This window comes from Schistocerca cancellata, chromosome 8 (assembly GCF_023864275.1).
Source record: "Schistocerca cancellata isolate TAMUIC-IGC-003103 chromosome 8, iqSchCanc2.1, whole genome shotgun sequence".
Classification (NCBI taxonomy): Eukaryota; Metazoa; Arthropoda; class Insecta; order Orthoptera; family Acrididae; genus Schistocerca; species Schistocerca cancellata.
In genome coordinates, this window is record NC_064633.1 from 75643229 (window position 1) to 75658895 (window position 15667).

The window sequence follows — 15667 nt, forward strand, 5'->3', positions numbered from 1 at the left end:
TCGCCGCCCTTGCCCCACCTTTGATTAGTTTTTTTGTGGTAAACAGTCCACAACGACCTTTGTGTGTATTAACGTTTCCATGTTTGCTATAGAGTCAGTTGCGCCTATTTTCTTTATTAAAGATCTATAAGCAGCTGCTTTCTTAACTTGTTCGCTGTATTTCGTGCTCTTAATTTCCCACAAATATGTGTGTCTCAGAATAGTTCAATAAATTCATCAAGAAATTCTCTAGCGCACTGACGTGTATCTTCTACTTTCGAATTCACTGTGAACACACAACTGACTCGAAAACAATTTTGCTGTCATTACCTGTCCACACGATACGTTTTTTCTGCGCATTTGTTTTTGCGCAGGTAAAATGTTTCATGTGAGCCTGCGTAGTGAAAATGTAGTGTGAAGGAGCAAGGAATGTGTTTTTGCCATTATATACTTTCCGAATCTTATTAATATGACGTGTAATTTAGGTATTACATATCAAATAATACTTAAAAATTAGATGAAGGTTAGTCATATAAGTTGCAGTTGCATATTTGAAATTGTTTGTGTATCTCTGATGCCAGTATTGACGAGTACGTAATTAATCTGAAGTGTGTTGTGAAAGGGTGTGTTTGTACACAGAGTGAGTTTGGAAATTCCTGTCCTTTGTGATCAAGGAAATAATGAAAACAGTTTGCTAAACTCTTATCACTAGTGGTTGTGGACCATAGAGGGCATTACCAAATGGATGGAAGTGAGCAGGAGAGCACAAATTCCGAACTGTCGGACAGCTGGATGGTAATAAATGAAACTGCAACAGATAAGACTAAGGATAACGGAACACCTTCCGACGGAAGCGATGGTGAATCCGTGGAAGTCATCGACCAAGAAGAGTGTGATGAAGGTACGACTTTAGGAATATATTGTCATGCTTTGTTGTCAGAGTAGCAGTATGATTCCCAGATTAACGTTATTATCAGTCACCCGATAAATAACAGTCAAATCATCCATGTTATTGCTGTCATTCTGATCTTAAGCCCAAAGAATGGTTTGATGCAGCTCTATACATTAGTCTATCCTGTTCAAAACCATACATTTGTTCATAACTACAGCAATTACATACATTTGTGCCTGAGTTCTGTATTCAAGCCCTGGTGTACCTCTAAAAATTCCCCTCCTCCCTACTCTCTCTGTCTCTCTCATTCCCCTTCCCCCATTACGTAGTTGCCGGTTCCTTGATGTCACGTTAGGCCTATGCCATAAATTTATTTTCTTCCCAGTCCAACTTGATACTTCCTCATTAATTATCATTAGCTATCTGACTTTAGTCTATCCTGTTCAAAACCATACATTTGTTCATAACTACAGCAATTACATACATTTGTGCCTGAGTTCTGTATTCAAGCCCTGGTGTACCTCTAAAAATTCCCCTCCTCCCTACTCTCTCTGTCTCTCTCATTCCCCTTCCCCCATTACGTAGTTGCCGGTTCCTTGATGTCACGTTAGGCCTATGCCATATATTTATTTTCTTCCCAGTCCAACTTGATACTTCCTCATTAATTATCATTAGCTATCTGACTATCAGCAATCCTATGTAAAGAACCACATTTCGAAAGCTTCGAGCCCTATTATTTTTTTCTTTTCTTTGCTGTTTATTGCCCACATTTCACTTTCATTCAAGGTCACACTCCACACAAATACCTCCTAACACCTAGGCCCTACATAGCAATTAAATTTGGTGTTAATAGATTTTACAGTACACTATAAATGTAGGTTTTCCTTTCTTTAGTGTTTGCTCTGTGATAAGTCGTAGGGTTAGTATTGCTTCTTGTGCTCCTACATTTCACCGATACCCAAACTGCTTTTTTCATTTGGCCAGCTTCTATCGGTCTTGCCATCCTTGCATAAGTAATTGATGTTAATATTTTGTAGCCAAGACTTTCTAAACTGATTGTTTGGTAGTGTTCACACCAGTCCACAGCTGCCATGTATTGAATTGGGATTATTATATTCTTCTTGAAGTCTGATGGTATTTTTTCTATAGCATGAACCTTGTATACCAGGTAAAACAATTTTGTCATCGTATGTCCTCTAGAGGCCTCTGAGAGAATATCGTTCATTCCAGGTAGGGGTCATGTTTCAACTTAGGTCTTTCAGGGTTCCATCAAATTCCTCTCATAGCATAATTTTTCCTGTCCCATCTACTACATCTCATTTTATAATATTGGCTTAGTCCTCCTGTATATTCCTATTATCTTTTCTTTGCTTAGTCCTGGATTGCTTTCTGAGCTCTAGTATTCACTTGTCTCCAAACAATTCTTTAATTTTCCTGCAGATGGCATCTCTCTTTCTCTTGGTGAAGTAGGCTTGTACAGCCTTGCATTTTTTCTTTGCCATCCCTGGTTTGCCATTTTGCACTTTTTGTCAGTCTCATTTATTAAACCTTTTGAGAGAGCCAGAGTCTCGAAGATGATACGACATATATGTAGGCCTATTCCCCTTTTGCGTGCAATTATATTTTCCCATATCATACATTCTATATCTTCTATATTATCCAAGGATTTGTAGTGAGCCTTACCTTTTTACTTAAGTGAACCACTTCAGCCTCCACCATTTCATCTCTCAAATCTACCCGGTCATCCTCTGGGGTCGACAGAAGCGTCCGATCCCATGCGTTGGCTTTGACCCGTGACGTAAGGGTGTTGTCGTGTGTGACGTCATGACGGCGCGGAGTTTGGTTTGAGTGTGGCTGTCTCCAGTTCTGTTTTATCTTATCTTGTTTACTTTTCTGATCTGTTCGTTCTATCTCGTGAGATTTTTTTTTTTTAATTTAAAAACGCTTATTACTTATTTTAATTATCTGTTTCCTCCAATTTCTGTTTTAGTTTATTATATTTATCTTTCTGATCTGTTCGTTCTATCCCGTGAGATTTTTTTTTAAAAAAGACAAAAAACACTAATCACCTACTGAAGCATCTTTATCTTCTATGGGTTGCAGGGGTTACGACCCCTGGGGAGGTGGGTGGGTATTCATGCATGGCTGTCTTCACTTACGCGTTGTAGCTACGCAAGACGTCTAAATTTGTTTATATTTAGTTTGCCCTCCCCCCACCCAAAACACCCCATTTCCCGCACTTGTCCCGTTAGTGTCATTAGCCTTCGTGTGGAAAGTGTGTGTGTGTGTGTGTGTTTTTGTTTCCGCCATATTTGTGACGTCATGGGTCAAAGCAGACGGGCGGGATCGGACGCTTCCGTATTTCCATCCTCTGTTCTATCCCTTTCCTGATTTTCCACTCAGTTGTTGTTTAGTGCTCCCTCTGAAATTCTCCATAACTGCTGGTTCTTTCAATTTTTCCATCCTCCATCTCCTAAATTTCTTATCTCTTAAGCAGTTTATGTAGTTTTAAGCATCAGTTAATATTCCATAAACTCTGGCCAGAGTGCACATCTGCTCCTGGAAATGTTTTGAAGTTTAAAATCTGTTTTTGAAATATCTGTCTTGCTATCATACCATCTATTTGATGTCTCTAAATCTGCTCCATGTACTGTCTGTGCAAATTAAGTTGACACTTTGCATGGTGGGTGATAGGAGTGACTTTAAAGGCATTTCCCATTTTTTTCTAGCAGGTTATAACTGTATTGATTTTTCATCATTAAGACAAAATATTCACACCAACACATTGGGGACAAATGCCATTTTGACACCTCAATCTGATTATGTAATAAAGATAACATCCTCCATCCTATATTACAAATGTAAATAATTTAATAAAAAATTTCACAGAAATCAGCAAATAATATCATATAAATCACCATTTGCTCTGGAACTAAATTGATCAAGTAATTAAATGAGCTTAGCTGAACTCTCACTGAATCACCATCGCCACTACACCTGTACAGGGTCTCTCAGGAAGATTGGTCAATATGCACTGATATAGCAGAAACACTCATTTGAAGCAAAAAAACTTTGTACATACATAGCCATTTGCCATATTCTGCATGGTTTCGAAGGTACAACACATTTAATGTACATTTGGTTTTGGGCCAGTGGCGGATATTGTAATCGATGGATTGATCGTGGTAGTACAGTTAACTGCCACTAAGATGTCCAGACATTACACTGTTAGAGTTTTGTTTATGAAGTTGTATGAAGTCTGAGGTTTACAAATGATAGGTGTATAAGTGAGATGAATTGTATGTTTGCATATGGACGTTGCTGCCCTCATTGTGAAATGTGCAGAGGCACTCAGGCAAGCAACAAAACATGTTCTCCCAAGAGTATACTTACGCATTATGTTGATGGTGGGATATTTGGACATTTATTGTGGGCGATACAGGAGCTGTAATATGCTATGTATGGTAATTCTTAGAAGTGGATGGGTTAAAAAAATTTTTTTTCTTTTTTTCAATTGGTAATTTGTAAAACCCATGTTGTAACGTTTAATAACTGTTGTGCATGTGTAAACCTGACAACGAATTTAATAATACAGAAAATAAATAACCATGTGTGTAAAAGATGTTTGATCTCGGAACAGGGCATATACCCATATGAAGTTTTTTGCTTCAAATGATCATCCCTGTCACATCCCCGAATATTGATCATTGCTCCTATGACACCCTCTACAATACTAACAAACAACACAATCCAGCCAATCCACAGTAGATTGTTATTTCCACTAAACCTGGTTAAGACTAGTAAACAACACAACCCAAGTCACCCAGACATGACGAGTGCCATCAACACCTGGAACAAGCTCCATGACAGCAGTAACTCTGAAAATATTTTACACACTATTATATAAGAAACGAACATACATAAAAAAATCAAAAATGACTCAACCACACACTCAAACAACTGTAATGGCATACAAAAAGCACTAAATGAATGTAGTAAACAGAACGTAAATTACATCTGCCAGAGCAACATATGAAGAAAAGTACATTTAATGTACTGAAATTATGGGAAGGATAGATAGCTACTCACCTTAAAGATGACATGTTATGTTGCAGATAGGCATGACAGTAAGACTGTGACAATTAAGCTTTCACTGAAAGCCTTCATCAATAAAGAAAACCACACAAACAAACTCGTCTCATACACCTGTGACCTCTATCTCAGGCTGCTCCGACCAAACTGAAACTGAAGCACTTCAAATGACAGCAACGATCCGTAGTAGAGTGGGCAAAGGGAATGAATAGCAGGAAACAGTGCTGCCTGGGAAAGTGTGCAGGGACTAGAGGTGGCCGACAAGGCTACCTGGTGCAACATTGGAAGGGTGTGGGGGAGGGAGGGAAGGGGAAAAAAGGGTGTGGAAAGAAGATGAGTAGAGAAGGAGAAAGATTGATGGGTGCATTGGCAGAGAGCAGTGCACAGTGAGGATGACGGAATGTAAGTTGGGAGGAAGTTCTAACGGTCTTCGGACGACAGGAGAGACCGTGTGGTACTGGGGTGCAAGACTCACACCTCTCTCGCGGTTGACTCACTTATTGTGTGCAGCCAATCTTCTTCTCAGGTCAGAGAGCTGCATCGATCTTCACAAACTCTTCTTCTCCGAAGACTCTAGATTGTTAAGGGAATTTCAAAATAGGCTTATTTTCTACTCTTGAAATGATTCTGTACTCTCAGGATACTTTTGTTCAACTCTGTTATATTTTCATCTCCACAATAAAACAACTTCACAAGATTCACACAAGCATTCAATTCTCGTGAGTCAGCTCCGTCTTGGACCTTAATAGAAACTAACAGATACAGTTATAATGTGTTTGGTTTAATAACCACTATAAAACCAGTTCTTACTTCTCGCAAGTCCAACATCTGAACGTCAAATGTAGGTGTATTTAGTTCAATACATAATTCATTTGTTCACAATAATACAGTCGTTACACCGTCAAGGACTAGAGTGTGCTTGCTCTTGTACTGGACGTACAGCTTCTCAGGCGTGTGCTGCAAACAGTTGTCCACACCAATCCACCATCACTATTGCCATATTCTCCCAATACGTGTCCGTCTTGCACACACAAAATTGGCATTGAGGTAGACTCTCCACTCTCTCACCCTCTTACTTAAAATATTGGGTGTTCAAGACAGGGGAAAGCCGAGTGTCTCTAGAATTTACACTGAAATGCTCGAGGCACTACATATCCCTCCCCTTAGCTCGAACATGCAATATTTTATACATAGGATAATTCTTTACCTTTTAATGATGTCTCTCTTTCTATTAATAACCATTCATATTTTTCTGTAATTATAATACATGATGCTTTCAATCCATATTGGAGTTAGCTCTGTTTTCTATTCCTCTTACAATCGAAAATTACAGGTGTTCATAACTCATGAATACTCTGCTGCATTGTTCTTACTTCCTGTACTACTTTTTCTAAGTATGTACTTATTCATTATCTATTGTAATCTGGAGAAACTCTGGGTTGAATAAAAGTGTTCCCTTCTTGGATATTTGTAAACCCAAAACTTAATGAGGCTATTTATGCATAGAATTCAAACTTACCAGACTCATCCCGTTAAACGTGTGACTTCTATCATGGTACTGCCCTTTTTCCCTTTAGGAACAGTACCTATATCTTACATAGGTTGGTCCTAGGAGAACCCTTTCTCCTTCTGTTTTGGTAGGTACACCCCGTCCTCATTCCTATCCTCCTATGGTACAGGTCAGTCCCCTTCTTGGTGCCCCTGTCCACGCAGTATAGGTCAGCCCTTCACAGGTCTGCCTATCCACCATTTTTCTGACCCACTAAATGTCAAGTGCACCCTCCATATCTTTCTTGAGTAGGCCTCCTGGTTCATTGCCCTAGCATACATCTTTATGTATACTATACTTAAATATTCTCTGGTAAAATTACAAATCTACTTTACACTCATATTCTGCTTTTTAATACTTCATCTTATACCCTAGAGTCCTCTTTCACTCCTCACTTTTACTGTATAAACAAATATCATGTCCACACATAGTAGGTGCTATGTCTGCCTGTATTTACCAACTCCCAGTAGATACTATGCCTTTTCTCAGAGGACTGGCACGGCACATGTAAATATACAGGGTGTCCATTGATAGTGACTGGGCTAAATATCTCACAAAATAAGCATCAAACAAAAAAAACTACAAAGAACGAAACTCATCTAGCGTGAAGGGGGAAACCAGATGGCAATATGGTTGGCCCACTAGATGGCGCTGCCATAGGTGAAACGGATATCAACTGCATTTTTAAAAATAGGAACCCCCATTTTTTTATTACATATTTGTTTAGTACATAAGGAAATATGAACGTTTTAGTGAACCACTTTTTTCGCTTTGTGATAGGTGGCGCTGTAATAGTCACAAACGTATAAGTACGTGGTATCACGTAACATTCCGCCAGTGTGGACGGTATTTGCTTCATGATACATTACCTGTGTTAAAATGGACCGTTTACCAATTGCGGAAAAGGTTGATATTGTGTTGATGTATGGTTATTGTGATCAAAATGCCCAACAGGCGTGTGCTATGTATGCCGCTCGGTATCCTGGACATCATCATCCAAGTGTCCGGACCGTTCGCCAGATAGTTACGTTATTTAAGGAAACAGGGAGTGTTCAGCTACATGTGAAATGTCAACCACGACCTGCAACAAATGATGATGCCCAAGTAGGTGTTTTAGCTGCTGTTGTGGCTAATCTGCATATCAGTAGCAGACAAATTGCGTCAGAATCCGGAATCTCAAAAACGTCGGTGTTGAGAATGCTACATCAACATCGATTGCACCCATACCATATTCCTATGCACCAGGAATTGCATGGCGACGACTTTGAACATCGTGTACAGTTCTGCCACTGGGCACAAGAGAAATTATGGGACGATGACAGATTTTTTTGCACGCGTTCTATTTAGCGATGAAGTGTCATTCACCAACAACGGTAACATAAACCGGCATAATATGTACTAAAAAGCAACGGAAAATCCACGATAGCTGCGACAAGTGGAACATCTTCAACCTTGGCGAGTTAATGTATGGTGCGGCATTATGGGATAATTGACCCCCATTTTATCGATGGCAATCTAAATGGTGCAGTGTATGTTGATTTCCTACGTAATGTTCTACCGATGTTACTACAAGATGTTTCACTGCATGACAGAATGGTGATGTACTTCCAACATGAAGGATGTCCGGCACATAGCTCGCGTGTGGTTGAAGCGGTATTGAATAGCATATTTCATGACAGGTGCATTGGTTGTCGAAGTACCATACCATGGCCCGCACATTCACCGGATCTGATGTCCCCGGATTTCTTTCTGTGGGGAAAGTTGAAAGATATTTGCTATCGTGATCCACCGACAACGCCTGACAACATGCGTCAGCGCATTGTCAGTCCGTGTGCGAACATTACGAAAGGCGAACTACTTGCTGTTGAGAGGAATGTCGTTCCACATATTGCCAAATGCATTGAGGTTGATGGACATCATTTTGAGCATTTATTGCATTAATGTGGTATTTACAGGTAATCGCGCTGTAACAGCATGCGTTTTCGTAAATGATAGGTTCACAAAGGTACATGTATCACATTGGAACAACTGAAGTAAAATGTTCAAACGTACCTATGTTCTGTATTTTAATTTAAAAAAACTACCTGTTACCAACTGTTTGTCTAACATTGTGAGCCATATGTTTGTGCCATCTATCTCAAAGCAAAAAAAGTGGTCCAACTAAAACATTCATATTTCTTTACGTACTACACGAATATGTAATAAAAGATGAGGGTTCCTATTTAAAAAAATGCAGTTGATATCCGTTTGACCTGTGGCAGCTACATCTAGAGGGCCAACGATAGCGCCATCTGGTTTCCCCCTTCAAGCTAGACAAGTTTCGTTCTTTGTAGTTTTTTCATTTGATGCTTATTTCATGAGGTATTTGGCCCGGTCACGATCAATCGACCACCCTGTATATTTGAAATCAACAAAATTAACGATGCAGAACAATACTCTAGTAGTTCTTACATGTCGGTATGTACGTATATGTGATGTGGAACTGTCACCGCAAACAGCAATGCATGCATATTTTTGTGTGTGCAGATACTTTCCCCCTACAACACTTAATGGTTCTCACAACATTTCAATCTGTACTTTCCCTGTTTGCATCTTCATGTTATGTTTTGTGTATGCTTAAGTGTGTTTGTGTATCCTGATTCTTCGGCTGACTTATGTGAAATAAGTTGAGGTTATAATGTACCACAGAAATTGAGAAGGACTTCAATGATAGAAGAGGGAAAGATTGATAGGAACTCAATAGAGAAGCAACAAAGGAAAAAGTAGAGCCTCAAAGACAAGACACCCTTCCCACGCCCCCCCCCCCCCCATCCCCACCCCCCTTCTCCAGGATCCATACTTGGCCTGTACTTAGTTAGAAGCTGAAGGATGTATGATGTTAAATGTATCCTACAGAACGGACAATTTCAGTTTCACCTTTGAAGCCCCCGAAGAAAAATCTTAGCAACACGTATTGAATGGCAAATGGTGAAGAATCATTTACACTTGTCTGAAAGGTGGGGTGTGTGATTAGTGTTAGTCCTGCTTGTATTTACACTACCCACCCCTTCCAAAAGTGATACTAACCCTCCCCTTTACATTACATCTCACAAAAGGTATGAACTACTCTATAAAAATAGAAAATTATACACTACGATAATATAGTTGTTTAGTCATTCACTTTACACTATATTTCATACACACATAAAGCACTCCATTCAGTTTCTGATGTTTAGAAGTTACTTAATTTGAATAGTACCCTGATATTACCTTTATACTAGTACTGTATTCTATTCGTCTCATTTCATGTTTGTTGTTGTTGTTGTGGTCTTCAGTTCTGAGACTGGTTTGATGCAGCTCTCCATGCTACTCTATCCTGTGCGAGCTTCTTCATCTCCCAGTACCTACTGCAACCTACATCCTTCTGAATCTGCTTAGTGTATTCATCTCTTGGTCTCCCTCTACGATTTTTACCCTCCACACTGCCCTCCAGTACTAAATTGGTGATCCCTTGATGCCTCAAAACATATCCTACCAGCCGATTCCTTCTTCTGGTCAAGTTGTGCCACAAACTTCTCTTCTCCCCAATCCTATTCAATACTTCCTCATTAGTTATGTGATCTACCCATCTAATCTTCAGCATTCTTCTGTAGGCTACACTCCATACAAATACTTTCAGAAACGACTTCCTGACACTTAAATCTGTACTGGATGTTAACAAATTTCTCTTCTTCAGAAACGCTTTCCTTCCCATTGCCAGTCTACATTTGATATCCTCTCTACTTCGACCATTATCAGATATTTTGCTCCCCAAATAGCAAAACTCCTTTACTATTTTAAGTGTCTCATTTCCTAATCTAATTCCCTCAGCATCACTCGACTTAATTCGACTACATTCCATTATCCTCGTTTTGCTTTTGTTGATGTTCAACTTATATCCTCCTTTCAAGACACTATCCATTCCATTCAACTGCTCTTCCAAGTCCTTTGCTGTCTCTGACAGAATTACAATGTCATTGGCGAACCTCAAAGTTTTTATTTCTTCTCCATGGATTTTAATAGCTACTCCGAATTTTTCTTTTGTTTCCTTCACTGCTTGCTCAATATACAGATTGAATAACATCGGGGAGAGACTACAACCCTGTCTCACACCCTTCCCAACCACTGCTTCCCTTTCATGTCCCTCGACTCTTATAACTGCCATCTGGTTTCTGTACAAATTGTAAATAGCCTTTCGCTCCCTGTATTTTACCCCTGCCACCTTCAGAATTTGAAAGAGAGTATTCCAGTCAACATTGTCAAAAGCTTTCTCTAAGTCTACAAATGCTAGAAACGTAGGTTTGCCTTTCCTTAATCTAGATTCTAAGATAAGTCGTAGGGTCAGTATTGTCTCACGTGTTCCAACATTTCTACGGAATCCAAACTGATCTACCTCGAGGCCAGCTTCTACCAGTTTTTCCATTCGTCTGTAAAGAATTCGCGTTAGTATTTTGCAGCTGTGACTTATTAAACTGATAGTTCGGTAATTTTCACATCTGTCAACACCTGCTTTCTTTGGGATTGGAATTATTATATTCTTCTTGAAGTCTGAGGGTATTTTGCCTGTCTCATACATCTTGCTCACCAGATGGTAGAGCTTTGTCAGGACTGGCTCTCCCAAGGCCGTCAGTATTTCCAATGGAATGCTGTCTACTCCGGGGGCCTTGTTTCGACTCAGGTACCCTGTCAGTGCTCTGTCAAACTCTTCACGCAGTATCGTATCTCCGATTTCATCTTCATCTACATCCTCTTCCATTTCCATAATATTGTCCTCAAGTACATCGCCCTTGTATAGACCCTCTATATACTCCTTCCACCTTTCTGCTTTCCCTTCTTTGCTTAGAACTGGGTTTCCATCTGAGCTCTTGATGTTCATACAAGTGGTTCTCTTGTCTCCAAAGGTCTCTTTAATTTTCCTGTAGGCCGTATTTATCTTACCCCTAGTGAGATGAGCCTCTACATCCTTACATTTGTCCTCTAGCCATCCCTGCTTAGCCATTTTGCACTTCCTGTCGATCTCATTTTTGAGATGTTTTTATTCCTTTTTGCCTGCTTCATTTACTGCATTTTTATATTTTCTCCTTTCATAAATAAAATTCAATATTTCTTCTGTTACCTAAGGATTTCTACTAGCCCTCGTCTTTTTACCTGCTTGATCCTCTGCTGCCTTCACTACTTCATGCCTCAAAGCTACCCATTCATCTTCTACTGTATTTCTTTCCCCCATTCCTGTCAATTGTTCTCTTATGCTCCCCCTGAAACTGTGTACAACCTCTGGTTCTTTCAGTTTATCCAGGTCCCATCTCCTTAAATTCCCTCCTTTTTGCAGTTTCTTCAGTTTTAATCTACAGTTCATAACCAATAGATTTTGGTCAGAGTCCACATCTGCCCCTGGAAATGTCTTACAATTTAAAACCTGGTTCCTAAATCTCTGTCTTACCATTATATAATCTATCTGAAACCTGTCAGTATCTGCAGGCTTCTTCCATGTATACAGCCTTCTTTTATGATTCTTGATCAAGTGTTAGCTATGATTAAGTTGTGCTCTGTGCAAAATTCTACCAGGCGGCTTCGTCTTTCTTTTCTTAGCCCCAATCCATGTTCACCTACTATGTTTCCTTCCCTTCCTTTTCCTACTACCGAATTCCAATCACCCATGACTATTAAATTTTCGTCACCCTTCATTATCTGAATAATTTCTTTTATTTCATCATACATTTCTTCAATTTCTTTGTCATCTGCAGAGCTAGTTGGCATATAAACTTGTACTACTGTAGTAGGTGTGGGCTTCGTATCTATCTTGGCCACAATAATGCGTTCACTATGCTGTTTGTAGTAGCTTACCCGCATTCCTATTTTCCTATTCATTATTAAACCTACTCCTGCATTACCCCTATTTGATTTTGTGTTTATAACCCTGTATTCACCTGACCAGAAGTCTTGTTCCTCCTGCCACCGAACTTCACTAATTCCCACTATATCTAACTTTAACCTATCCATTTCCCTTTTTAAATTTTCTAACCTACCTGCCCGATTAAGGGATCTGACATTCCACGCTCCGATCCGTAGAACGCCAGTTTTCTTTCTCCTGATAATGACGTCCTCCTGAGTAGTCCCCGCCCGGAGATCCGAATGGGGGACTATTTTACCTCTGGAATATTTTACCCAAGAGGATGCCATCATCATTTAATCATACAGTAAAGCTGCATGCCCTCAGGAACAATTACGGCCGTAGTTTCCCCTTGATTTCAGCCATTCACAATACCAGCACAGCAAGGCCGTTTTGGTTATTGTTACAAGGCCAGATCAGTCAATGATCCAGACTGTTGCCCTTGCAACTACTGAAAAGGCTACTGCCCCTCTTCAGGAACCACATGTTTGTCTGGCCTCTCAACAGATACCCCTCCATTGTGGTTGCACCTACGGTACAGCTATCTGTATCACTGAGGCACGCAAGCCTCCACACCAACGGCAAGGTCCATGGCTCATGTTTAGTGATCACTATTCATCTATGATTCTCTTAAATTGGTCCTAATCTTGTAGTCATATTCGGTTTCAAAAGTATGGGATAGTTTAAGAATTCAAGAATACATTACAGAATAGTTTAGAATTGAAGGGAATCCGGTGCAGGAAAACTAAGTTTGAAGAAACACTGAAAACAACTAGGGATCAGATGGTCGTCACTCCGTCCATTAACACAGAACGTTAACATCCGTGGGGAATATACAACTTTATGTCTTCTACGTTGTATTTTCCTTTTTGTGATCCCGTTAGAGGATCCACTAAAACTAAGGCTTTGGGATGTACCACCGTTTGCACTTGGTAAGGTCCCTCATACTTTATGCTGCCTTACTAAGACTAGGTCATTAACATTATACTTAGGTTCAACAGCCTTCTTGTTATATTTACTCACTCGTTCAACCAAGTTCTTAGAAACTATTATTTGGTTAAGTTGGTAATCAACACTAGGTTGTTCCGGCCAAGTAAAATATTTAATAAGGGGCTCTTTCACAAAGGGTTTACCTATTACTTCCTAAGGAGTTAATCCAGTTGATAAATGTGGTAATTCATTTAAAATAAGCTCAAAGTCTTTAACTTTCGTTGCCCATGACGTATGTTTTTCATGGCAGTATATGCAGCATAATTTCCCAATTTCTTTCATAACCCTTTCACGTGGGTTAGAAGACGGATTGTAGTTGGAGATTAATATGTGACGAATATCTTTCCACACCAAGAATTCTTTAAAGTCGTTACTAACAAATTGTGGTCCATTGTCAGAGAGGAATAGTTTTGGTTTGTCCACCTCGAGAAAGTATTGTTGCAGACAGTGTGTATCACTGTTGGTGTATTTGCTTTCTTAATAGGATACAACATAACATACTTAGAATAACATTCTGAGAGAACAAAAATGTATGCCACTCCTCCTTTACCTTTTGGAATTGGTCCAAAGAAGTTTGCTGCTGTAAGAGCATGTAATGCCTTACGTATGATTGGATACATTTTGTATCTAACATGAGTGTTACTCTCTTTTACTTTTTAACAGGTTTCACAAGTTCTAATTAAAGATGCTACCTTATGCCCCAACCTTTTAAAATAATAGAACTTGTTCATGTGGGCTATACACTTTTTTCTTCCGAAGTGTCCATACCCTGCGTGGACATACCACACAATTTCATCCTCCATCAACTTTGGGATGCATAAACGCCACTGTTGAGAAGTTATACTATCTCTCCAAAATAAATTCTTCCCTATAACTTTCCATTTCTCTGCTTGATTAGGAGACTTTCTAGAGTAAAGACTTTCTAATACACATGGCATATATCTCTGTAAAATAGGTATCATGATGGATGTTATTCTTTGAGCCATTTCTTGATCCGTTGCATTAATCTACTATGCAACAATTGACTGTTCATTAAAAAGGATAGTGCTTGATGATCTGTATATACATGGATTTCTGAGCCCCAAATTAGTGTTTGGAATTTTTGTATACTCCGTACTATAGCCAATAGTTCTTTTTCTGTTGCTGTGTAGCTTAACTCATGTTTGTTGAGACTCCAGCTAGCAAAAGCTATAGATCTGTGACTGGTGCTTTCCAGACCCCACTCTCCTTGAAAAAGTTCTGCTGCTATACCGTAGTCAGAAGCATCTGTTGCAATTTTGAACGGTTCACCCATAACCGGATGGTGTAATATAGGTGATTCTACTAATGCTTTTTTCACATTCTCAAACGCATCACTGACTTGTTGGTCCCAAACCCATGGTATTACCTTCCATAATAAATGCAAAAGTCTCGGGTCGTTCAGTTCCTGACTTCATATATACTGTGTATAATACCCGGCCATTCCAATAAATCCCTTCAATTGTCTTATGTTTCTAGGAGATGAACATTACTTAATAGCCTTTATACATTCTAAATCTCATCTAATTCCTTGCACTCTGACGATATACCCTAAAAACTTAAGCTCTTGCCTCACAAAGTGTGACTTGGATAGTTTTACTGTAATACCTTCTTTAAACGTACTCAGGGTTTTCCTTAGGGTTATACAATGTTCTTCCCATGTAGCAGATATAATAAGGATATCGTTCACATATATTATTAAGTCCCCTAACAATTCCCTTCCTAACGCCTCATCCAGTGTGCGTATAAAAACGGATACCGAGATATTTAGTCCAAACAATTGTTGTTGTTCTGGTCTTCAGTCCAGAGACTGGTTTGATGCCGCTCTCCATGCTACTCTATTCTGTGCAAGCATCTTCCTCTCCCAGTACCTACTGCAATCTACATCCTTCTGAATCTGCTTTGTGTATTCATCTCTTGGTCTCTCTCTACAATTTTTACCCTCCGCGCTGCCCTCCAATACTAAATTGGTGATCCTTGATGCCTCAGAATATGCCCTACTAACTGATCCCTTCTTCTAGTAAAGTTGTGCCACAAATTTCTCCTCTCTCCAATTCTATTCAATACCTCCTCATTAGTTATGTGATCTACCCACTTAATCTTCAGCATTCTTCTGTAGCACCACATTTCGAAACCATCTATTCTTTTCTTGGCAAAACTATTTATTGTCCACGTTTCACTTCCATACATGGCTACACTACATAAAAAAACTTCCAGAAACAACTTCCTGATGCTTAAA

At 39.4% G+C, this 15667-nt stretch overlaps 1 protein-coding gene across 2 annotated transcripts in view; it reads left to right on the forward strand.

Moving 5' to 3' along the window:
- The first annotated feature begins 360 nt into the window (after positions 1–360).
- LOC126094916 (uncharacterized) overlaps positions 361–15667 on the forward strand; it is a 46652-nt gene continuing 31345 nt past the window's right edge. The window contains exons 1-2 of one of the 2 annotated variants that reach the window (XM_049909561.1): positions 361–502; positions 619–880. In XM_049909561.1, the coding sequence (XP_049765518.1) occupies positions 721–880 (160 nt within the window). In that variant the 5' untranslated portion in view covers positions 361–502; positions 619–720. The other variant, XM_049909560.1, reaches the window with a different exon arrangement.